Source organism: Astatotilapia calliptera, chromosome 16 (genome assembly GCF_900246225.1).
Source record: "Astatotilapia calliptera chromosome 16, fAstCal1.2, whole genome shotgun sequence".
In the NCBI taxonomy this organism is placed as follows: Eukaryota; Metazoa; Chordata; class Actinopteri; order Cichliformes; family Cichlidae; genus Astatotilapia; species Astatotilapia calliptera.
The window spans coordinates 18,184,697-18,209,777 of NC_039317.1; the positions used below are offsets into that span (position 1 = coordinate 18,184,697).

Below are 25,081 nucleotides of genomic sequence, written 5' to 3' on the forward strand. Positions count from 1 at the left end.
TGAAATCCTACCTAGAAGGCTTATTATTTATTTATTATTTATACTGTTCCTTCTCAAGTAGCGTTTCAAATAGAGAAATGTTTTGTCACGTATCTAAGTGACTTCTTCAGGGGGGCGGTGCCACTGCATGCCCTCCTCTATTCAGCACGTGAGAAGGGAGTTCAAAGAAGACAGTTCTGGAAAAAATGCACTGTGGTTTGTGTTAAGGAGCTTAGATTTGTTAGTAGTCTGTCTTGGTGCTGAAATCTGAAGCAATAATGGGTTATAGGACTATGGTGATGTACATGGAGATAGGCTGCTTTGTAGTATGTGTGTGTGGATGGATTCTGGTCTGCTCCACAATGCCAACAGATATCTGGACCTGGTCTGAAGTCAGCAACGTGGTCCTGGCGACATCAAACTACTACTCGAACTTGTGGAAGGACTGCATATCTGATTCAACTGGAGTATCTGACTGCAAGGGAATTCCATCCATGCTGGCACTGAACTGTAAGTAAACCGTCCCTCAGAATACCATAAATTAAAGATAAAAACCCAGTGAACTTAGTGCCTTTAACCGCTTTTTTTCTGCTTGTGGACAGGGGACATTCACATGTGCCGGGCTCTTATCATCATCTGTATTATCCTGTGTTTCTTCGGATCAATTTTGGTCTTAGTTGGAATGAAGTGCACTAAGATCGGAGGGTCCGAGCTTGCTAATGCAAGAGTAACCTTTGCCGGAGGGATGAACTACCTTATAGGAGGCAAGACAGAAATTTGTTTGAACTGAGTCACATTGTTAGATATTGCACTGTTTAATATTTAAGTAATTGTGTGAGTATTGTTTCAGGGATGTGTTCTATGATTGCTTACTCCTACTATGGAAATAAAATAAGAGCTGAGTTTGAAGATCCAAACTACATGGAACAGAAGTATGTAGCAGATATATATGATAAGTCTGCGTACTTGATGACTCACATTTAGATCATTGTTTTTCCTATGAGGGAGAATTGCACTTGAAATATTCTTGTATTTATTGGCAGGTTTGAAATAGGAGTAGGTGTCTTCATTGGCTGGGGAGGCTCTACCTTACTTATTGTTGGAGGACTTATTTACAGTATCTTTGCAGGAAGAGAAGGGTGTCACTCAAGGTAAAATACCGCTTCTGTGTCATTTGTTTGTTTGTTGTTGTTTTTACAATTAGCCAACCTCAGTCTGCAATACACAATTAGAGTCATGAATTCATTTTCGGAATTGTACCTTGACAGCTCAAAGAGGTATGCTACGCATCAGTTCCAAGATGCCTACACTTTTGTTCCAACACAAAAAAGCGTTGTGTCTTTGGCTTCCACAGAGATTAGTAGGAGTAAAAAACCAAGGACGATCAGCAGCAGCAGAGCCAGTAGCATCTCAGAGATCAACAGTGTCACCAAGACATCGGTCACTTATTCATATGTGTGACGAACCTACACAGAATTATTTTTGTTTTTCTTTCACAAAGAATGTGTGTGTTTTACTTTGAGAGTCATTAAATGTCAAATCAAGTATTTGTCTTTACAACACTTTTGTGATTATGAAACCAAAAGTGTTACTAATAATAATACGGGCATCCTGAAACAATGGAATTTTTTTTTTATTGATGGCAACACAGCTTCAAGCTACTTCTAAGAGCTGTTTAAGCTTTCAACTGTGACATGACAGGACATATTTACTACATTAATTTTTCCACTATCATGAAACAAAATTGTGTTTTCCCTGCATCTGCATCAAGGTGCATCATTTAAAATTAATAAAGCATAACAGAAATGTAAAGTGCACATTTGCGTATGAATGGTGGTGCTTTGTTTGCATATTGAGGAGAACACATTGAACTTGGGTTTTGAGGGGTACCTCCCCAGGGAATTTTGAGTATCGAACGCACCATTTTTTCCTTCTGGTTACTTTTATTAATCACACAGTTTGTACTTTTTTTTTTTTTTTTGAAGCAGTTTATATAGAAATTATCTTTATTCTTAAAGACAATAAAACAATAGAGAGTAATGAGTTGGCAATTTTGTTTAACGAGAGGCTACTTTTTGTCTGTCTTTGGTACGAGCAAATAATGTATTGAACTTCACATACTGTTCATATTCTATACCTGGACAGTATAGTCTGGGTCAAAAGTTCCTTCATAATAAGGGTTTACAACAGCTGAACTACACACCTATTTTTTTTAGGTTTTACATTATTCAGTTCTTATGTCCTGTTTTATCTAAGACATGAAAACACAACAGTTATAACAATTTAAATATGTCAAGAGACGCTGTGTGGCAGGCGGGAGTTGGACCCAAGATGCAGGCACTCAGGCACGAGGTTTAAACACAAAAACCCAGCTTTATTTACTGGCAGGGAAAAAGCATACAAAAGCAAACTAAACTCACAGGGAGACACAGGGAGATCCACACAGCATGAGGGACGACGTGACACTGACTCAGAGAAACACAGGGTTTAAATACAATGGGAAGTAATGAGGGCAGTGGGACACAGAAGGAGGGCACGGCTGGGAGAAATCAGAACTGACGAGACAAGGAAGCAAAGTAGAACACATTCACATAAGACACAGACCTTCAAAGTAAAACAGGAAGTATAACACAGAGACGCGAACTTGACACGGTGGAGACAGCAACTAAGAAACACAGAGACATAAACCATAAAGCAGAGGACTCTAAGAACCAAAATACACAGAGGGAAATACTAAGCTTGGAACACAAGAAACTAGACTCGAGGGAGTAACAAAAGACCAACCATGAGAGCATAATTCACAATACAGAGTGACAGAAAACACAAGAAACTCGAAACATGCAAAGACACAGACCAAGAAACACAGACTTACACAGAACAGAGGGGGCACAGAGAAACATGAAGGGCAAGGGATCCAAACTAGAAACCATAGAATAAATCACACGAGCACAAAATACAAGAATCACAAATAACTAAAAACGCTGGGTCAGGAGACCCAGGATCCCAACAAAATATATGAATCTGAAGGTGACATGCAAGTGTTTCCCACACTTATTGAAATGGCAGCTCAGGTGACCTTACAATCTTATGACCCCTAGGCCTAAACCCTAAATCTCTGTTTTAATCTCAGTTCAGGTAATCTCAGTTAGCTAAGAATAAATGGATTTGAATTTTTTTATTGTTATATTAACATTAGCATTAGCATTTGTGCTTGCGCATGCAAAGCAGAAGCACCAACAGCGTCATGTAATATACTTGCATTTATGTGGCACTTTCTAATGTTACTGACAAACTCAAAGTAACTTTAATTAAAGGTCACACTTTAACCATACATTCATACAGCACTTTCAATTCAGTTTTATTTATGTAGCCCCAAATCATAACAACAGTTGCCTTAAGGTGCTTTATATTTTCAGGTAAAGATCCTACAATAATACAGATATATTCCCAACAATCAGATAACCCCCAATGAGCAAGTTCTTGGCAACAGTGGAAAGGAAAAATTCCCTTTTAACAGGAAGAAACCTCCAGCAGAACCAGGCTCAGGTAGGGGCAGCCATCTGTCTCCATTTAGTAGGGGTGAGGGGCAGGAGACAGAACAAAAAACACACCATGGAAGAGAGCCAGAGTAGCACATAAACGCATAGTGAGTGAAAAGCTTTATTCTCTACACTCCAAGCACTTTATCTACCTCACATTCACAGCCAGCTTTGCATCACCAATTAGCCTGACATTCATGTCTTTAGATTTTGGGAGGAAGCTGGAGTATCTGGAGAAAACGCACATCAGGTACTGGAGCTGGTCAAATATGCAAACACCACACACAACCAGAAGCTTTTTCTGCTATGAGGTGAGAGTGCTAAACACCGGACCACTCTATTTCTGATCTTGCGTCTGTGTCGAGGAATCCTCTGACATCTGTTCTTTATGTGCCTGTATATGATCTTATCTTCTGTGCTGTCTGGCTGTTTCACTTTTGCCTGTCACTCTCTTGCCAAACAGACCAGAAAGTTATGCAACATTAGTTCAAGAATTATCAACCAAGCAACAACACATATATAAAGTAGCTCACAACATCCTAATAGAAGATATTGTGTGTTCCGCGGGGATACTGATGTCCAGTGTGATTTTATAAACTCATAACTGATATTCAAAAATATCTTTATAATTTTGAGAAAAACTTACAAATTACAATCTTTGCAACAATGACTGCCACTCTCTACTTATCCCTCCTGACTGATTTTCTCAACTTTTGTTGTTGTCCTCATGACTGCTGGTGGCATGAGACTGTAGCTTGCACAAATGTCTAGCTTCTTGATGACTGCACATCAATAATTGGTACTACAATATTTGTTGTGTTTGCCAGTAAAGTCTCGAGCATGTGGAGGATATACCCAGAGATTGGTCATTACATGTAGAAGGCTCGACAGGGAAACGGGTGTCAACCCAGCTGCAGGACCGACATTTGCTCTTTCGTTTGAGGAGAAACAGGAGGAAAATTGCCAGAGCTCTACAATGTGACCTCCAGTGAGCTACTTATCCATGTTCCTGACCAAACTGTCAGACTCTGTGAAGTTGGCATGAAGGTCTGGCATCCTGGAACCTATTCTCACAGCATAGTACTGTGTAGGGTATTTACACTGATGACTCTTTGGATATCGTGCAAAGAGGTCTGATTTCTTATTCACATTAATCTCAGACAACCAAATACTGTTACTGAAAGATATATACATACATACATTTTCTTCCGCTTATCTAATTCAGTGTCGCGAGGCAGCTGAGATAGGCTCCAGCCCCCCTGCGACCCTGAAATATATATCATAATAAAAAGTTAACTTATACATATACATAATAAAATAAAGTATTTTTCATTTCCCAGTTACTTAGTGAATATCACCAATCAATTAAAATCACAGTTTTGTATCATAATAATCATTTACCATCTAAGTACGTAATGAGCCTTCTCCTGCCATTCCATCAGAAGCCTGGGCACCAACAACAAACACAATGACCAAGGTGATCTTTACAAAACACATGGAAGACAGTAAAAGGTTAAACATGTTTTGATATAACCAAGTGTGTCCTCTCATGTTTGCCTGTGTTTGGATGTGTTTTTCTGCCTGAATTCAGTAGCTAATGAGGGGGTTAAGCGCAGACAGTTCTGGGACACTGTTTAGGAGCTTAGATTTATTAGTACTCTGTCACATGTGCCGGGCTCTTATCATCATCTATATTATCCTGTCTTTCTTCAAATCAATTTTGGTCTTAGTTGGAATGAAGTGCACTAAGATCGGAGGGTCCGAGCTTGCTAATGCAAGAGTAACCTTTGCCGGAGGGATGAACTACCTTATAGGAGGCAAGACAAAAATTTGGGTGAACTGAGTCGCATTGTGATAATAATAATGGATTGCATTTATATAGCGCTTTTCAAGGCACCCAAAGTGCTTTACAGTGCCACTATTCATTCACTCTCGCATTCACACACTGGTGGAGGCAAGCTACAGCTGTAGCCACAGCTGCCCTGGGGCGGACTGACAGAAGCGAGGCTGGCATATCGCGCCATCGGCCCCTCTGGCCAACACCAGTAGGCAGTAGGGTAAAGTGTCTTGCCCAAGGACACAACGACCAGGACAGAGAGCCCGGGGATCGAACCGGCGACCTTCCGGTTACAGATACGCTTCCCAACCACCTGAGCCACGCTCTCTCTCTCTCGCTCTCTCTCTCTCTCTCTCTCTCTCTCTCGCCGTCACGCCTAAAGCTTCCCCTCTTCCTAAACAACCAAATGTCATGTTGCCATATCATTTTTTTTAATTGGTCGGCATGGTGCATTTTTCCACCAACACAAACGGGCTGTTTTTGTTTTGTTTTTAAATTTTTTTGGTCATAAGCAGAGAGTGCTCGCTGCGCTGTCCTTAGACAGTAAATGTGACGAAACTATTGAGGAAAAAACGCCGCGTATATATTGTTTATCATGACTCTGGTTTTACGAGGCCTATCAACACAATTTAAAAACTGGTATATATCACTTTGTTGCTTTGTAATCTTGAAGTGGTCATGTAATTGGCTTACCACGACTACTTTATTCTTCCTCAGTCAAACAGCAGCACACATGTGATTGTTTTACCCCCCTAGCTCCAGGTGTTGTGCCAAAAAGTGATCGTCTGCCAGAAAACGATTGCCCTCCGTGGGAGCACTTAGCTGCTTAAAGCTGTAGCGCCCAGATTACCTACGTAGACAGCTACTTCCGTGCAACTGATATAAGAAGCAGTAAGCTGAAGACAGCTTCAACCGTCTGTTTGCTGAAAAATAGTAATGCGACAGCACTGCATTTTCTTGCTAGTAAGTAAGTAAAATAAGTAAGTAAAATTTTATTTATATAGCACATTTCTAGATAAAAGATCACAAATTGCTTCACAAGGTATAAAACAAAAACAGACAAAAGTTAACAAAATGCACTTCTAAAAAGATGTGTAATGGTAACAGCGTTGCAACGATAGCAATAGTAAGTAGTTAGATTACTCGTTACTGAAAAAAGTAATGCCGTTAGTAATGCCGTTACTTGTAACACCGTTATTCCCATCACTGCTAATAAGTAACATGCCATCCATCCATCCATCCATCCATCCATTTTCTTCCGCTTATCCGGGGCCGGGTCGCAGGGGCAGTAGCCCAAGCAGAGAAGCCCAGACCTCCCTCTCCCCAGCCACCTCTTCCAGCTTATCCGGGGGAACACCAAGGCGTTCCCAGGCCGGCCGAGAGATATAATCTCTCCAGTGTGTCCTGGGTCTGCCCCGGGGCCTCCTCCCAGTGGGACATGCCTGGAAAACCTCACCCAGGAGGCGCCCAGGGGGCATCCTTGTCAGATGTCCAACCTCAGCTGGCTCTTTTCGATGTTGAGCAGCAGCGGCTCTACTCTGAGCCCCTCCCGAATGGCCAAACTTCTCACCCTATCTCTAAGGGAGAGGCCGGCCACCCATCAGGGGAAACCCATTTCCGCCGCTTGCATTCGCAATCTCGTTCTTTCGGTCACTACCCACAGATCGTGACCATAGATGAGGGTAGGGACGTAGATCGACCGGTAAATTGAGAGCTTCACTTATACGCTAGCTCTCTCTTGACCACGACGGACCTGTGCAGCGTCCGCTTCACTGCAGCCGCTGCACCAATCCATCTGTCGATCTCCCGCTCCCTTCTCCCATCACTCGTGAACAACATGTAACATGCATGTTAGGAAATCTAGTGACACATATTCCAGTACCGTCCGGTGCCATTGAGTCTTACATGGGGCCATGTCTGTGATCCAGTTCAAAAGGACACATTTCCTTGCGCAGATTGTTAACAGCACATAGAGCTGCTTTCCAAACTCCCCCCTCATTTTGTCCTTCGCCACTCCGAGCAGCATACACAATGGATTGCATTAAGTGTCAGTGGTGAAAATCTTATCCAGTTCACACTTTATGACAAACCAAAATTGTTGTATTATCTGCCAGGACCATAGTGCATAAGGTTGCCCACCTCTATTTTACATTTAGGGCACATAGAGAAAGGCCTGAATTGTATTTATGGCATTGAGAAAGTGTATGTGAGCTCTGTGTAGAATTTTAATTTGGATTGTCTTTACTTTATTACAGATGCTCAGAGATTTAGCATTCTCACAGGCTTCTTCCCAGACCTCGTCAATAATCTCAATATGTAATTCCTTTTCCCAAGTCCTCTTCAAATAAGTTGTGTCCGTGACCCCAAATTCTGTTAACAGGCCATAACAAATTTTCTTCTAAGGTTTGGCTGAAATATCTGCTTTTCACAGTTAGAGACAGTTTGATTATTAAGTATTGTTGTTGCCCTTTGGATATGGTCCCTCACTTGTAAATATCTAAAGAAGTCGTGCCTATGAATGTTGTATTTATCAGGTAGCTGGTCAAAGGACACAAGGTTAGACCCGTATATTAGGCCATAAAAGGTAGAAATACCTGGGCAGAAAGAGAGGATAGTCAGATAAGGGAGTGAAAAGAGAAGTTAAGTGAGACCTTCCTTCTAGTTTTTGAACCATTTGCCAAGATCTAACAGTAGACAATGTTTGTAGGTTGCTACAGAACATCCTTAAGGTCTTAAGTTTTCCCACAAAAAGCTTTTTTTTTTCAAATGGAAGTTGGACAGAGTTCTCAATATCCAACCAGACAGGAGCAGGCTGTTGTACTCAATCGGCAGCATATAGGTGCTCAGCTGATACTTCCACATAGCTGGGAAATTAAGGCCCCCCTTTGAGGATGGAAGACATAACGAGGATATTGTAAGACAAGGTTTCCTCCCTTCCCAAACAAAGGAGCTACACCAGCCATTTAGAGTTTGAATAGTTTTTTATGTGGGAAGAGGGTTGGAACCATCTCTATTGGGTAAAGTAGCCTGGGTAGAATGCTCATTTTCAGAAGTGCAATACGGCTGAGCAAGGATAGAGGTAAGGACTGCCATCTCTCCAAATCTAATTTGACTTGCTCAGATAAGGGGGTAAAATTACTTATACATCTGGTCGAAATGCGGGCATGACCCTAATTCCCAGATACGTAAAGCCCTGTGGGGACCAAGTGAAGGGAAACGGAGAAGGGGCACGTGGATTTTGTTTTAGACTGCCCAATGGCATCACTTCTGATTTACTGAAATTAATTTTATAGCCTGAGATCTCATTAAACCTATTAATAGTTTCAACCAGAGAGGGGATTGATGTTTCCGGCCGAACACAACAAGTACATCATCAGCATACAAAGTAATCTTATGCTGTCTTTGTCCTATGGATAAACCATGTATGTCTGCCTGAGCTTGTACCACCTCTGCCAGTGGCTCGATGGCTAAGGCAAAGAGCAGAGGGGAGAGGGGACAGCCTGGTTCCCTTCAGTATCTGGAAGTTGGAGGACCGCACCCCGTTTGTGAGAACTGCAGAGCAGTGATTGTTATAAAGTAACTTAATCCAGTTTATAAAATTTCCACTGAAACCGAATTGGTGTCGCGTAAAAAACAGGTAAGACCATTCAACACAGTCAAAAGGCTTCTCGGCCTCAAGGGAAATCACCGTACCAGGCAGAGACTTTTGTTGGAAGAACTGGATCATATTCAACAACCTACGCATGTTATTATAAGAGTTGTGCCCTTTAATTAAACCCATTTGGTCCTCGTTAATTAGAAAGGGGAGTAAAAGTTCTGGACGTTTCGCTAATATCTTGGAGAGGATTTTCAGATCCACATTCAACAAAGAGATTGGCCTGTAGGAGGCACAATCTTCAGGTAGCTTACCCTTTTTAAGTATAAGGGATATATCGGCTTCCCTAAAAGAGAATTGGGCAAGAGACCCTTTTTAAAGGAGTCATTGTACATGTTCAACAGCGGGCCAGCTGAAATTTCTCTGAATTCTTTATAAAACCCAGCACATCTTTGCTTGAAGTGATATTCTGAGAGTCTGATTTCTTCTTAGTCAGGTATACTAAGTATTTCCCAAGTTTGCCACCGTGTTCATATAACCTTTGCCTAGCATATCAAATTTTAGTCTCTGCGTCTTTTGTCAATAGACAGTCTAATGCCGAACAAACAGCATAAATTTCTTTGAGTTTACCCTTAGAAGGTTTTTTAAGATAATCTCCTTCTGTGTGTTTTAGCTTGGATTCCAAAACCTTCCTCTGCTCTGCTTATCTACGCTTCTTACCTTTAGTATATGAAATAATGAGACCTCTTGAGTAGGCCTTTAGTGTCTTCCAGAGTAAAGACGGGTTTTCCGTGGAGGGTGTCTTAATTGACAAAAACTGTCCAAGTTCCTCTGTGAGGTAACCTGTGAATCCAAGATTATACAGGATAGCAGGGTAAAGTGCCAATGTCTATCCCAGGGAGCCACATTCCTGAGGTTACAATGAATGAAAACCGCCGCATGGTCTAATATAACTATGTTACCAATAGTGCTAGTTGGGTTTAAATGACAGTTAAAGTCCCCTCCAGTGAATTGAGTTTCTAACATTTAAGTTCACCAATTTTGTGAAGCTAACTGGCAAACTGAAGAAACAATGCTCAACGTTACCAAAACAAAAATAAGAAGAACCCCCTGTCCCGCTCCTAAAGCGGAGGATCGTGAGTGTAGTGGTTTCCTAACAGCAGACGATACTTCCCTACCCCAAAAGAAAAACACCCCGGGTGTTATAGCAATGCTCATAACATACCATATTTAGCAAGATGATTCTACAGGGTGGGCCATTTATATGGATACATCGTGATAAAATTGGAATGGTTGGTGATATTAAAGTCCTGTTTGTGGCACGTTAACACGTGAGGAGGATCGAAATTGTGTTGATATCTGGTGAATGCAGTAACCGTGTCATTGCACCAGATTTCAATGCAAGACACCCTACGAGACCACCCATCTCCCATGCTACAGTTAGCAAACTGTAGTCGACCTCATAGCGAAAGATAGTGATAGTGGCACTGAATGTTAACTACTTAGCGTCTGAAGGAAGAAAAAACTGAGAAATATATAGGAACAGTCAACCATAGGCAGCTACTTGAGGTGTGGAGTAAAAGAAATCCACGATCGAGTTGGACGACGAATGGAGGCCAACTCTCACTTGCCGTCAGCCACAGGGGCTAAGTCCAACGACTCGATGAAGCCTTCCACCTCAGCCACATCTCTGAAGATCTTAGTGGATCCACGGTGGGTCACCTTCAGCAGAGCAGGGTAAATCTGCCTATAGTCAGCTCCAATGGATCTAAGGCGCTTCTTTATCTCATCAAAACTTTTTCTGTTTATGTACAATCGTGACCAAATAATCCTGGAAAATCATCACTGTGGCGTTCCCGTGCTTCAAGGGCTTGTTGTCCCTGCTCATTGCCCATGCTGCATTCATAATCCGCTGTTTGTCTTGATAGTTGTGCAGTCTCATCAGCACAGGACGTGCTCTCTGTCCAGAGGACGGACTTGGGCTGCTGTGCGGTGCGCTCTTTCCACTTTAAGTCGGCCAGCTTTTGTTTTGATATTAAGCTCAGGCATCCAGCACTCGAAAAAACTAATAGGGTCGCTACCTTCTGCGCCCCCCAGGACACCAATAATACAAATATTTTTCCTTTCCCCTCTATTTTCCAAATCATTAGCGCGATCTGCTAGCTCCTTTACCCGCTTCTCTAGTGACTGGAGCTTATCCAGCGCCGGGTTTGTGATCTCCTCCAAAACCGACATCCGGGCCTCCGCTTCCTTTATCCGTGTCTCATGGTCCTCCAGCTGTTTGCCTTGCGCTTTTAAAAGCAGAGAGACTGGTCCAAGTTTATCTTCAATGACTTTAGTGAGGTTCACAGATACTTCCCGGATTACCTCGCGGACCGCTGGTTCCAATCTAATGGTAAAATGGCCTGTAAATGGCCTGTATTTATATAGCGCTTTACTAGTCCCTAAGGACCCCAAAGCGCTTTACATATCCAGTCATCCACCCATTCACACACACATTCACACACTGGTGATGGCAAGCTACATTGTAGCCACAGCCACCCTGGGGCGCACTGACCAACTCCATGTCGGTTCCCATGCTAGTTCCCTCATTAGCTTCTCCGCAGTGTCAGACACTACAACTTTCCTTTGCGGCATGTTGTCGGACTGTTTAAAAAAATGGTTGCTGATGCTCATCCCAGACTTACAGATAGTTAATATCCGTGTTATAGCTAGTGTAAAATCAGCGAACTGGCGTGCTAGCACTCCCTGGTAAAACCTCACTTCAAGCTGCCATCTTGAAAACCCCAGTTTGAAATGTTGACTGAAATTCAGAAAAACTCTTCATTTGGATTGGGGAGTTCTGCTACACTTCAATCAAAGTACCTTTTATTCATTTATTTTTAAATGGGGGCCTGCATTGGAGATTGGTGGTAGAACTATCTCTGACTTGTTTAAGAGTGTGTAAAGCTGCTCCACGCCTGTTGGTGTCATGGCTAACGGATACATCCAAGCGCAGACAGCATTCTGGCAATCAAAAGGGTGACAATTTATTGACACAAAGTGAAACCACAGTGATACGTATATACAGTGAAAGGGGTAGTGGTCCAGGGCTCCAGGGGATGGAAGGGAGGAAATCCACGCTCACTTTTCACACAGTCCAATTTACGCCACTCCTCTTCTCTCGCACAGTCACTTGTCCTCACCCACTCTTGCTCCGATTCCCACTTATGCTGACACGCTCAGGGATCAGACAAGATGGCACCGAGTATGGCAGCCTCGTCGCGAGCTCCCCCAAGCAACGGCTTTCTTCTGTGTTTAATTTTACTTTTCCTTTATTTTTTCACGAGCAGCACTTGTCTCCTTGTGTACGACCGACAAACCTTACTGGACATAAAAGACGGTCTTTCTTATAACTTTCCGGAGTTCAAGTTTTGCAACACGGACGCTCCGTTTGCAGACCCCCCATTCATTTCACCTGAGACGCCTTTGTTCTCTGGCCCTGGAGGCCGCAAACGCCGACGCAGAGGGAGAAGATCTGGCGTTCTGGTTCGACTGAGACGGCGCACTTACAGACCACCGTTACCCAGTTTATTACTGGCTAATGTGCAGTCTCTGGAGAACAAGCTGTGCGAGCTTCGGGCACGGATCTCATTCCAGCGAGAGATGCGGGACTGCTGCGTGATCTGCCTCACAGAAACCTGGCTATCGGACAAAGTACCGGACTCCGCAATACAACTACCGGGGTTCTCCGTGCACCGCGCGGACAGGTCACAGGATCTTACTGGGAAAAGCAGAGGCGGTGGTTTATGTTTCATGATCAACAACAGCTGGTGTGATTATGCGAACGTGCACCCGGTCAAATCCTTCTGCTCACCGGACCTTGAGTACCTGATGATTAAGTGCCGGCCATTCTGGCTACCGAGGGAATTTACAGCAGTGATTATTACGGCTGTTTACATTCCCCCACAAGCCGACACTGACCGTGCACTCAGGGAACTGTACAGCGCGATCAGCAGTGAGGAAACCGCACACCCAGAGGCAGCGTTTATCACAGCCGGAGACTTTAATAAGGGAAACCTGAAGAAAGTCTCACCAAAACTCCATCAACACATCCTTTTTAACACACGTGGAAACCGGCTACTCGACCACTGTTACACCTCTTTCCGGGATGCGTAGAAAGCCCTCCCCCGCGCCCCATTCGGCCAATCAGATCACTGCTCCATCCTGCTCCTGCCCGCCTACAGGCAGAAGCTGAAACAGGAAGCTCCAACCCGGAGGGCGGTGCACTGTTGGACGGACCAATCGGAGTCTGCGCTGCGGGACTGTTTTGATCACGCGGACTGGGAAATGTTTCACGTGGCCGCCAGAGACATTGATGAGTACACAGACTCAGTCTGTGGATTTATCAGGAAATGCGTGGAAGATGTCGTCCCATCCAGAACAGTTAAATCCTTCCCAAATCAAAAACCCTGGATTAACGGAGATGTTCGCGCGGCACTGGCGGCACGGAACACCGCCTTTGCCTCCGCGAACACATCGGACTACAAACACGCACATTACCAACTCCGGAAGACGATCAAAGCAGCCAAACGTGAGTACAGGGACAGGGTGGAGCAACAGTTTGACAACCCTCGGAGTATGTGGCAGGGACTAAACACGATCACAGACTTTAGAGGGAAAACCAGCACACCGCAGACCACGGCCTCTCTGTGTGAGGATCTAAACGTATTCTACGCTAGATTCGACACAGCGAACACCATGAGACCGGACAGTGTGCGCACCGCGGATGACGTCAGTGCGCACACTGTGTCTGAGGAGGATGTGCGGAAGTGCTTCAGGAAGGTGAACGCACGCAAAGCTACTGGTCCGGACGGGATTCCCGGCCGCGTCCTCAGGTCATGCGCGGCTCAGCTGGCTGGAGTGTTCACGCACATCTTCAACCTTTCCCTCTCTCTGTCTGTAGTCCCAGCCTGCTTCAAAATGGCCACCATCGTCCCTGTACCCAAATCCTCCACCATCTCCTCATTGAACGACTGGCGACCTGTAGCCCTGACCCCCATCGTAAGCAAATGCTTCGAGAAGCTGGTCAGGGACTTCATCTGCTCTGCACTACCCGACTCACTGGACCCTCTACAGTTTGCATACCGCCACAACAGGTCCACTGATGATGCCATAGCCCTGACACTACACACTGCCCTGTCACACCTGGAGAAGAGAGACACGTATGTGAGGATGCTGTTTGTAGATTACAGCTCAGCATTCAATACCATCGTTCCCTCGAAGCTGGACAGGAAACTGCAGGATCTAGGACTGAGCAGCTCCCTCTGCAGCTGGATCCTTAGCTTCCTGTCTGACAGACGCCAGGTGGTCAGACTGGGCAGCATCACCTCATCCCCCATCACACTGAACACTGGTGCTCCACAGGGGTGTGTACTGAGCCCTCTCCTGTACTCACTCTACACCTACGACTGCACAGCCACTAACAGCTCCAACATCATTGTGAAGTTTGCGGACGACACTACAGTGGTGGGTCTTATCACCAACGGTGATGAGACGGCTTACAGGGAGGAGGTCAGCGCCCTGACCCACTGGTGTCAAGACAACCATCTCACCCTCAACGTCGCAAAGACAAAGGAGTTGATAGTGGACTTCCGGAGGTGCAGAGAAGTACACACCCCCATCACCATCAACGGCGCTGCTGTGGAGAGAGTGAGCAGCTTCCGGTTCCTTGGAGTACATCTGACTGAGGATCTTACGTGGTCAGTACACACAAACAAAACAGTGAAGAAGGCGCAGCAGCGCCTCTTCTTTCTCAGGAGACTGAAAAGATTCGGCATGAGCCCCCGCATCCTCAGGACCTTCTATCACTGTGCCATTGAGAGCATCCTCACTGGATGCATCACCACCTGGTATGGCAACAGCACCGCCTACAACTGCAAAGCTCTCCAGAGAGTAGTGCGGTGCTCTGAACGGATAATTGGAGGTGAGCTTCCCTCCCTCCAAGACATCTACAGGAAGCGGTGCCTGAGGAAAGCGGGGAGGATCATCAAGGACTCCAGTCACCCCAGCCATAAACTGTTCAGACTGCTTCCATCAGGAAGGAGGTTCTGCAGCATCCGGTCCCGTACCAGCAGACTGAGAGACAGCTTCTTCCACCAGGCCATCAGACTGCTGAACACGTCATAGACACCTCAGCTTCACTACTGGAACTTTAACATTATGCACTCCATACTGTATATAAATGCCACTTGTTTTGCACATATTCAACTCTGTATATTTTATATATTTTATTATTATTATTATTATTATTTTTTTTTTTTTTTTTTTTTACTATTTAATTTGTAAAAATGTGTATACACACACACACACACACACGTAGGAAAATATTTAGTAAACACATCCAGAAATGCATACACTATTATATATTGTACATATATTTATTAGTTTCAGGTTGGCCATTCTTGTATTTTGCTCGTTTGTGTTGTTGTGTTTGCACATCTCTGCTGCTTGTGGGGCTCGCACACAAGAATTTCACTCGCATGTGCTGTGCCAGTGTGCCTGCACATGTGATGTGACAATAAAAGTGATTTGATTTGATTTGATCACAGGTAAGGGTCCACCACCAGTTCCAGGGAGATCTAAACAGAGACAGCTCGATTAGATTCAATACACCATTAAACACTGAGAGAGTCTTTTTAAAATAAGAGCTAAGAGCATGAACACGGGAGGTTCAACGTTCCAGCGCTGACTGCTCCGTGCCACAGCGTTAAATAGGGTAAAGCAGATCAGCGACAGGGCGAGACCCAGAGCAAGAGCCCACAATGAGCTCCGCCCAGGCAAGCAGGAGAGAGAGAGATAAAACAAAACAAACCTGTGGCAAACATGAGCCAGTCAGAGAGGCATGGGGACCATGACAGTTGGGTTTAATGAAGAGTAGAATTTTCGGATTATCACCAATTTTATAAACAGTACATTTGCATAATGACTAAAACTAGCACCACTGGCGAACAATAGGCTGTGAGTTCAGTTTCTTGATCATTAATATCCAAATTGTCATGATCATTGATCAACAACCACTGATCAAAGACCATTGATCAATGACAATTCATCAGTGGCGATGGGTACCATTCACAGAGAGTTGGGCTGCGCTTACAACATTGGTGAAAGATGAACCCTCAAGCCCCCTCCTCGATTCAGAGCTGGTCTTTCCCTTTTCATGTAAATGACCGCCTTGATTCCACATGTAAACCATGATTTTGCCCTGTCCAGGATGCGTATTGAAATAAATCAAAAGTGCTCCAAAATATAACTCTAGGATTTTATTAATGTTTTCCATTCATCCATGATAGTCATTATTCCTGCTTGATGGTAATGTTTAGGTTCACTGTCTATGTATGTAACTGTTTGTGAGGTCATGACAATTTACTTTGGTTGGCTTCGTTGCTGTGTTTAGCATTCTGCTGGTCATCTCATTATTTTATGTTCTTTTAATGTAACAAATTTCTGCATAATGTTCATATGCAGGGCCGTCCATATGTTTGTGGAGATCCACTCTTTAAGAGCATTTAGTTTAACACATGGTTGCTATTAATAATAAATGCTGCTTCATTTGGTGATTGAAATAACTTGGCCTTGATTTGTGGATGCTGCATGCCACACTTTCTTTGTTTCCTGTTTCTTCTTTGTCTTAAATTTGGGGGGTCAAGGACTAGAGAAGACCCAAGCTGGTTTTTGCCCTAATCTATTAAAAACTATTTGAGAAAGCTTTTTGGTGGGGATGTGTTATGGTCTTTGTCTCCTTTTTTTTAACTGCACTTTATACAGTAGACACAGTAATACTTAATGATCATATAGTTTCAAACTATTTATGAGAGTCCTTTGAAACTATGACATTAATAAAAACTAGAAACTGAGAGAATACAAGATGAAAATGTGTAACTGTTGTATATTTTTAGTGAATTCATTATATGATAGTTTATTAGTAAAAGTTACTTTTCATTTTTAAGTTTATATTGTATTGCTATAGTCAGCTCAAAAAAGGGTTAAGTACCTTAACCCTTAAAGTCCTGGAGGTCTTTGTAGCACTGCCAGGGCACAGTCATAAAAAGTTGTTAAATATAGTAGACTATAAGTTCTAATTTCCTTTTTTTCTTGTTCCATAAATCGTTGGGTTGCAGGCTAATACTTTTAAGAAACAGTTTAAAAAGTGTCAGTGTTTACTAACTCGTTTATTGTCTTTTTTCGTTCTGTCTCTGGCCCAGCCATAAACCAAGGAGAACTTCTGTATTTGTAAATTGTCTTTAGAAGCCAGGGTCTTTCGCTTTTACCGTAAAGATTTGACACTTATATGTTTGGGAAACGTTAAAAAAAAAAGGAGGAAAATCCACATAATTAACTGCTACAAATAAGAGATACAAGTAAATACAGATTTTTTAAAAAGATAAAATCTTAATGTCAAAATTACGGTTTACATTCTAGTTGATATACTTTTTACCTCAAAAATAAGGTGACTAGTGTACGTCCATAAGAACCACCGACCAACGCAAGCGCGCACGCACACACGCGCGCACACTGACTGTGCTTGTGCTGCCGTGGCTGCTCTCTGTTGAACCAACAGATGTGGGCGGGGTTTTCCATATAATTCAGCCAATCACGATCACCCACGACCAGTCGGTTGCGTATGCTGGTCTACAGTGGCTGGGAAAAAGAGAAGAAATGTAGCCATCCGCCAACACATGGGATTGTAGCGAAATAAGGGGAGAACTGGTTGAAACAGTGACAGCTGAAGTCTGCGGGACGTGTCCAGAGAGAGAGAACTTTAACCATGGTTTCCATCGACCATGTGGCTCACAAAATACTGACGTACTTCCCATATGTTCTTGTTTTGATTGATATTAGGTTTCAAGGTAAGACGTTTGCTAGGTGTACTTTACATTTATAGCTGGTGAATGCTACCACTAACTTGAACTCGGGTTAAAGTTCAGACAACTTTATTACATGGGTAATGTCACTGACAGCATTAGCTTGTGAAATCGCTAATATTATTAGCTGACGTTAAGCTAGCTAGTCACTGGGTCAATTTTATTACTTAAAGCTAGCTGGTTTGAGCCTAAAGAATAAAAGATGATAGATAAAACTGCTTCTTTGATTATGCTTGCTCGTGAACGTCTTCAAGCTTGTAAGAAACCCAGGTACTTGTGAAAGTCTTTACCAATTACTGTGGGGAAAGCTGTTGCCGTTGCTCTTGTTATTGATGTGATTTACATTTTTGGGCGGGTCATATACAGGAATATTTAAATAAAATCTGATTATTGCATTACTTGAATGAGTAAAAATATGCTCAGTGTTGTTTTGTTGCACTATGATTTGTTCTATTTGTTTTTTAAGGAGGGAAATGTGGCAAGGATGGGAGTGTGGACAATCACATGGAGATGGGGAAGAAACTTCTTGCTGCTGGCCAGCTAGCTGATGCCCTCTCTCATTTCCATGCAGCTGTGGGTGAGTGTCAGAGACATGCTAACGACACCAAAAAAATGCCTTGGATTTTCCCAAAAGGTTTCTTCTAAAGTGACAGTTTCATTGGCATTTTACAGATATAGATCCCCAAAACTACATGGCATACTACAGAAGAGCTACAGTGTTTTTAGCAATGGGGAAGTCAAAATCAGCATTGCCTGATTTAAGCAGAGTCATTGAACTTAAACCGGACTTCACATCTGTAAGTTGTTGTCTTTACTGTTTGTCTAATGTGTATTTCTTCAGAAATGTTTTTTAACAGATGTAAATTTAAAATGTACATTTGACAGAAAATAGAATTTCAAAGCAATACTTCGTGTCATACTGCAGACTAACCTTTAAGGCAGAACTCTGTGATAAATCTATGCAAATAATTAGATAAAGCATGCAAACATCTGGCAACATTATCTTTTTATTTCGGCTGCGGGCCCAGGCGTGCTGGGAAATCAGTCGGTTCTGGAAGCTGTGTTGATAACTCTTTATTTTACATGCGAAACAAATTCTTGATGTGTCTCACTCAACAGGCACGGCTTCAGAGAGGAAATCTTCTTCTGAAGCAGGGAAAGCTGGATGAAGCGGAGAGTGACTTCAAGAAGGTGGTAAGTAAAGCAATACCCCCTTTTAAAGCAAAACTATGCTGGGGCAGACACTTGTGAGAGAAACAACAGTTCACCAGGAGGTGTCAGTGTTGATCTATGGCCGTAGTAACGTTGCAGTAGTCTTTTTTTTTTTTTTTTTTTTTTCTTCAGAATGATAAATATAAGTACAAAGACGTGTATTCATGGTTGTCTATACAGTGTCCTCCTTGTGGTGGATTTCAAGATAACAGATTAAAAAGCACTGTGAAGGGTGTGTTTGAAGAGATAAATGCCACTGAATGAAACTTAATTTTCCTCTACAGAACATAGAACATGAGCTAGTATTGTAGTAGTAGTATTATAGTATTGTATAACACTTATAACACTACAGTGAGGAACAACAGTGTGAGATTTTTGGATAATGACAGGGTAAATGCACTTTACAAAACACATGGTTCTTCGCAGTGAAACACCAGGGAAGTTGAAAGCCTTAAAAGAACAGGAAAGGGGGGTCATGTATATTTGAGTTTACTTACTAGATGTAAATAATGGGGAACGCTCATTTGAGCATTCTCGCACCATTTTAGAGGCTTGAATTTGTAAATGCATGTCCAATTAGAATCACATACTGCCACCTAAAATCATACAGTAAATGGCCTTGCCATGTCTGTGAATAAGTCTTAGGTTCCAATCGGGCTGTACAATATGAAGAATAATAGGATCAGATGGATGATATTAAAACATCCATCTTTTTCACATTACACTCGTTTTATACATGGATATGGTTTGGTTATGAAAAGTCTGACACGGAGCACAGAACTGGTCCCCAACACAGACACAACAAACCTTTTCTACCGGAGTATAGAAAGAGTTTACGAGAAGCAAAAAAGAGCCCCCAGGTGCTCAAAACAAACCTTACACTTAAAGGTTAGAACAGGCTTTTCCCTGCAGTGTGCCATGTAATAAAGACAAGTCAAAGTCACAACACTCGACTGCAGGTACACGACACCCAGCTATAAACACTTCACACAAGTCGAGTTGCCTGAGATTCACAGAATTTACAGAAAATGCACTATTTTGCGATTATATATCATTATCGGGATGAGAAATGTCTTCGGATAAGAGATTTTGGTCATATCGCACAGCCCTAAGTTCCAGGGACTTGGATGAACAGTTCACATGGTGTCACTTTGACCTTAAAGTATGCAGGTCATAGGCTCGTTTTTGGTCACCTGTCCACACTTCCCTGAAACCACCACCAGCAAGCTCTGAACTTCAAGTTGAAGCTTAATGATTAGTCCCATAATCATTCTTATGTTCTTATGTATGCTACACTGAATGATCACAGCCTTGGAATACTTTTAATAGTCTATTTCTGGAATTGCCTAAAGTATGGAAAAGTATTTAATTTTAAGCTGAGATTCATCCTCCATCAAGAGTGCAAAGAGTTCTTTTGCCTCCAGGGGGAAAGATTACATCTGAGCTTCTGCAGTCTATTTTTTTATTTTTTGTGGACTTCGTTTTGCTGGTATACTGTTGAGGGAACGGGCCAGAGGTGCAGGCTGTTCTGCTGCTTCAGCAGTCCACAACATTGGCCTGGTGTAATGCGTCACATTTATGCTCTTCCCTTAGCTGAGCTAGCAGGAACCATTTAAAGAGTAGATAGGTCTATTTGTAAGAGTTGTGCCATTAGCTGAGATGGCTCTTGTGAGTATGATGACCTCTGCAACGAGATTCATTATAACGTTATCTGTGCAGGGACTGGCAAGCACTGCAGTGATAAGTAATATTTTCGGGAGGCAGAAGATGGCACAGAAATCTCAAATTGGAATACATCTATGAGAGATGGAATCACATTTTCTTTAGCTACATTAGTACTTAGCGTAATGCCTTGAAATCTTCTAGCTGAAGTCCAACCCCAGCGACAAAGAAGAGAAGGAGGCCCAGAGCCAGCTGACAAAATCAGATGAAATTCAGCGCCTGGTGGCTCAGTCACGCCGGAGCTTCGACGACAAGGATTATGTGACAGCTGCTGCACAGCTTGACACCGTCATCGAGGTGAGAGACATTCCTTGCCAGTATTGACTGATTTTCCCACAAGCATAGGATTTTCTGCATTATCATCGATACAGAGAGTACAGAGCATTTGCGTATCACCTGAAGTCTGTAAGCGTTATTGTCCGACTGTTGCAGACGTGCATTTGGGATGTGACCTCTCGTGAGATGCGAGCAGAGTGTTTCATTCAGATGGGAGAGATGGGGAAAGCTATCAGCGACCTTAAAGCTGCATCCAAGTTAAAGAATGACAATACCCAGGCTTTCTACAAGCTGAGCACCATCTACTATAATCTTGGAGACCATGAGATGTCCCTCAGGTAAGGACTCGCAGACTGTTTGCTTTCAAGAAGCTCCCTGCTGCTGTTTACACTGTGGCAATGCCACAATAAGGCAGCATGTCACTATGGTTGATACTCTACTAATCACAAAGCTTTTATTCTAAATTAAAAAAAAATAGCAGGAACATTTCTGATAATGATTTAATCTTAGTTATTTTTTCTTAAAAAATATATTGGATTTACACTTCATCAGAGTGCAGTATAGTGGGTAGCTCATTCATAGACTGTGCCTCATAAGAATTAAAAAAAAAAAAAAAAGGTAAACAGGATTTTAAATTTTGCTATTATCTTAAAAGGGTTGTCTTTTTGTACAGCCATGCACTTTTGCCCACTCTCTGGAAGTCTAATTTTCACCACTTTCAGTAATATGCATGAGTGAAGTGTGCTAGATTTCCTCCTCTGTGTCAGAAAAGGCAACACTTTAGCTTGAATGTAAGTTTTGAGGAGGAAATGGAGTCAAGAGGCCAAAATAGCTGAGTAGTACTGCAACGGTTCATGTGGCCCAAAAAAAAACCCCCAGAACTTGTGCTTATTTAAGGTGCTGTGAGTGGGCGCACAGTGAAGGCTCTAATGTTTAAGTCGACTGTCTGCAGAAGTTTGCATTCAGTGGTAAAATTGCAAAACAAGAAATGAACCAAACATAGTGGTACAGAGAGCAGCGTATGGCTTCACAAAGGCATAGCCTTCATGGATTTCAAAACACAACTGAAATTAATATTGGAAATTTTTGTGTAGATACTTTTATATTTTATAAAATGGCATCTTTCTATTCTGATGAATGTCATGACGAATGCATTTCCACCCTCAACATTACAAATGCGTGTATGATGATGATGATGTGGACTGCTGTTTCAGTGACTGGCCTTCTCATTGCTATTATTATTATCATCATTAGAAAGACTGTAGCCATAAATGACATAAGTAAGTTACTAACAGTGTAGGGACTAATGCGCTATTAAGTAACGCGTTACAGTTACTACGTTATTTTTGTGTGGTAACGAGCACAGTAACTAGTTATTATGCGAAAGCCAGGAACACGTTAGTCGTTACTGGGATTTAGATAGGGTCGTCATTGGTTACTTCGTGTGGTGGCTATCACGGAGCTTCCGCAGATTCAGTAACATTAGCAAGTGGTGGAGGACAGCAGGTGGATGAGGGAAAGGGGAGGCAAAAGGAGAGACCCGAAGTGGCCGCCAGTCCGAGTGTCAGGTGAACTGAACTTCAGGTAAGAAGTTATGACCTGCAGTCTATCTGGGTCAGATATAAACCATGTTTAGGTGGAGTTTATTTTCGTTATGCTGACTTTTCCGTACTGCGTACTAGCTAGCATGACGGAGTTTCTATACAGCTGGGTGGGTGCTATGATGTTACTGAAGTTGAACTTTATTTTGTTCATAAGGTTAATTATTAGAGTTGCCAACCGTCCCCTAAAAAAAACGGAATCGTCTCGTATTCAGAGAAAATATTACGCGTTTCGTATTGAGGTGAAAAGTTTGTCCCGGACTTATGCTACAATGAAAAAGACACAAAGCTGGATTTATTCTGTGTCTTTGCTGCACAGCTGCCTCTTCTCTCATTCTCCCCCCTCCCTCAGCTGATCTGCTTTTCTCTCTTGTTTGTTTATCGCCCACTTCACGACAGAAAGAGGAAACCGCCGGATGTCGCGCTAAACAACAGCAGCACGTTTAAGCTTGATCCGCTGTTGTTAGAATTTATTTAAAATTAATTTCTAGTATCAGCTGATGTTTGCTGGAGCCACAGCTGTAAAGCAACACATTAAAAAGAGAATTCTGAGTAAAACCAAAGTTACTTTCCCTAGTAACTAGTTACTTTGAAAGTAACGAGTAACTTGAAGTAACTGAGTTACTTTTGATAGAAGTAACTAAGTTACTAATTTAAAGTAACTTGCCCAACACTGGTTACTAATGATCATGCATTTGTACATTAGGGTTTATTTACTGTAAATCTGGTGTGTTATTGTCATTCTGTTCATGTCGTCACCATTGAAAGTTAGCCTTTTCAGCCTCACCTTTCCTCTGTCCTATGATCTCCAGTGAGGTGCGTGAGTGCTTGAAGTTGGATCCTGATCACAAGCAGTGTTACAGCCATTACAAGCAAGTGAAGAAGCTCAACAAACAGATCCAAGCTGCTGAGGAATACATCCAAGAACAAAGGTGTGTTTGTATGTTCATGAAAACCTTTTTATGAGCACGAGTTTAAATTGAATCCTCAGGAATAATGTCGTTTTGGTCCACCTTTAGAGTGCTGGTTTAAGTGGTAAGAGTAAAGTGGTACGGCTAACAGCATATCAGTGAGTGTCCTCACAAAGATAGAAATGTGTCAGGAAAGTCTTCATCTCTGTAAATATAAAATAATATCCCATCTGAATACCGGGGATTGCATCAGCTGTACAATGACGGCTCTCTTATCCTCAGGCTCCCCCACTTCTCTGGTTTTACAAAGAGGCGTGCAAATCCCATCTTAACGTGAATGGATGTCACATCATGTTTGACATATATAAGGTTTCATATTTACAAGACTTAAAAGAGAAATTAACGATGGTGTGGTGTTTGTGGGTGCAGTGATCCATGTTGCAATCCCCTGTTTTGCCAGCGTCACATAATCGCCTCCCGCTTCCTTTAGGTATGAAGACGCAGTGAGCAAGTACGAGGCGGTGATAACCACCGAGCCCAATGTGCAACATTTCTTGCTTCTTGCCAAGGAGCGAATCTGCCATGCGCTAACACAGGTAAGCCCCTTTACTGCTGCAAAAGGATGTGTTAGGCCGCTGTGCTTCTATTAAAGGATCTATCCAAGCTTCGTTTTTTCTTTGTTATGACCAGGCCCAGCAGGCTAGCAGAGCAATCTCAGTCTGTAGTGAAGTCCTAAAGTCCAATCCTGCGAATGTTAATGTGCTGAAGGACAGAGCTGAGGCCTATCTCCAAGATGAACAGTATGAGGAAGGTAAGCCCGACATATGTAGCTGCATCAAGGTCCTTCAAGATCGAGGGTGGGTAACATTTTGTCTGCTGGCTGGACTGACTTGGGAACAATAAGCAAACAGGAACACATCAGCTGAATAGAATCCCTGCATCAGTGAATAAAAACAAAATGGTACAAATATATATGCACTTTATAAAGTCATAGATTATAATTGTTACTCACTTGCACTTCACCAAATGAAGAAATTCTAGATTAATATTTACCATTTATATTCATATGTAACGTTTCCCATGCATTGACGTCACAATAGTTGGCTATAGTTTTAGACTTTCATTTTCCAAAGTCTGATACAAAAAGAAATTGATTTATTAGTGGCCAGTTCCCTTGCTCTTGTTTTGAAAGTTCAGTTCCTGCTAACCGGATAGCATAAGGAGGTCTCACCACTCAGCAAGCACCTTGGTAATGCTTGTGCACGGTTACTCGCACACTTGAGCCACATTCTCTTTATCTCAGAAATCGGAGGTCATCGGAAAAAGAAGTGTTTTGTCGGATACCTGAAAAGTTGAACACAATGCTTGTTTATTGGTGCTTAAAAACGCTGCAGTGTTATTAGCTCTCTCTATGGATTGTTTAGAGAGTCATAAATGCACAACAGCAGCAGCGTAGATTACAAGTAGCCGTTTAGTGCTGCTGATGTCTTTGTAGCACTAGTTGCC

General features: G+C 42.6%; 2 protein-coding genes across 2 annotated transcripts; both read left to right on the forward strand.

Moving 5' to 3' along the window:
• Positions 1-207: 207 nt before the first annotated feature.
• LOC113008071 (claudin-10-like) lies at positions 208-1,927 on the forward strand. The gene is made up of 5 exons (XM_026145220.1): positions 208-489; positions 582-743; positions 830-911; positions 1,023-1,130; positions 1,248-1,927. Exons 1-5 carry the CDS (start codon positions 258-260, stop codon positions 1,438-1,440), a joined length of 777 nt encoding a protein of 258 aa, XP_026001005.1. The 5' UTR covers positions 208-257; the 3' UTR covers positions 1,441-1,927.
• Positions 1,928-17,556: 15,629 nt separating this feature from the next.
• On the forward strand, positions 17,557-24,564 carry dnajc3a (DnaJ (Hsp40) homolog, subfamily C, member 3a). The gene is made up of 9 exons (XM_026145664.1): positions 17,557-17,838; positions 18,320-18,430; positions 18,526-18,650; positions 18,973-19,047; positions 20,932-21,084; positions 21,220-21,401; positions 23,477-23,596; positions 24,066-24,171; positions 24,266-24,564. Exons 1-9 carry the CDS (start codon positions 17,757-17,759, stop codon positions 24,476-24,478), a joined length of 1,167 nt encoding a protein of 388 aa, XP_026001449.1. The 5' UTR covers positions 17,557-17,756; the 3' UTR covers positions 24,479-24,564.
• The last annotated feature ends 517 nt before the right edge of the window (positions 24,565-25,081 follow it).

Coding starts and splice junctions, on each gene's coding strand:
- LOC113008071 (XM_026145220.1), top strand. CDS start 258: ATGGGTTATAGGACTATGGTGATGTACATGGAGATAGGCTGCTTTGTA. Junction 912..1,022: donor CCAAACTACATGGAACAGAA/GTATGTAGCAGA, acceptor ATTTATTGGCAG/GTTTGAAATAGGAGTAGGTG. Junction 1,131..1,247: donor AGAGAAGGGTGTCACTCAAG/GTAAAATACCGC, acceptor GTACCTTGACAG/CTCAAAGAGGTATGCTACGC.
- dnajc3a (XM_026145664.1), top strand. CDS start 17,757: ATGGTTTCCATCGACCATGTGGCTCACAAAATACTGACGTACTTCCCA. Junction 17,839..18,319: donor GATTGATATTAGGTTTCAAG/GTAAGACGTTTG, acceptor TTGTTTTTTAAG/GAGGGAAATGTGGCAAGGAT. Junction 24,172..24,265: donor TCTGCCATGCGCTAACACAG/GTAAGCCCCTTT, acceptor TGTTATGACCAG/GCCCAGCAGGCTAGCAGAGC.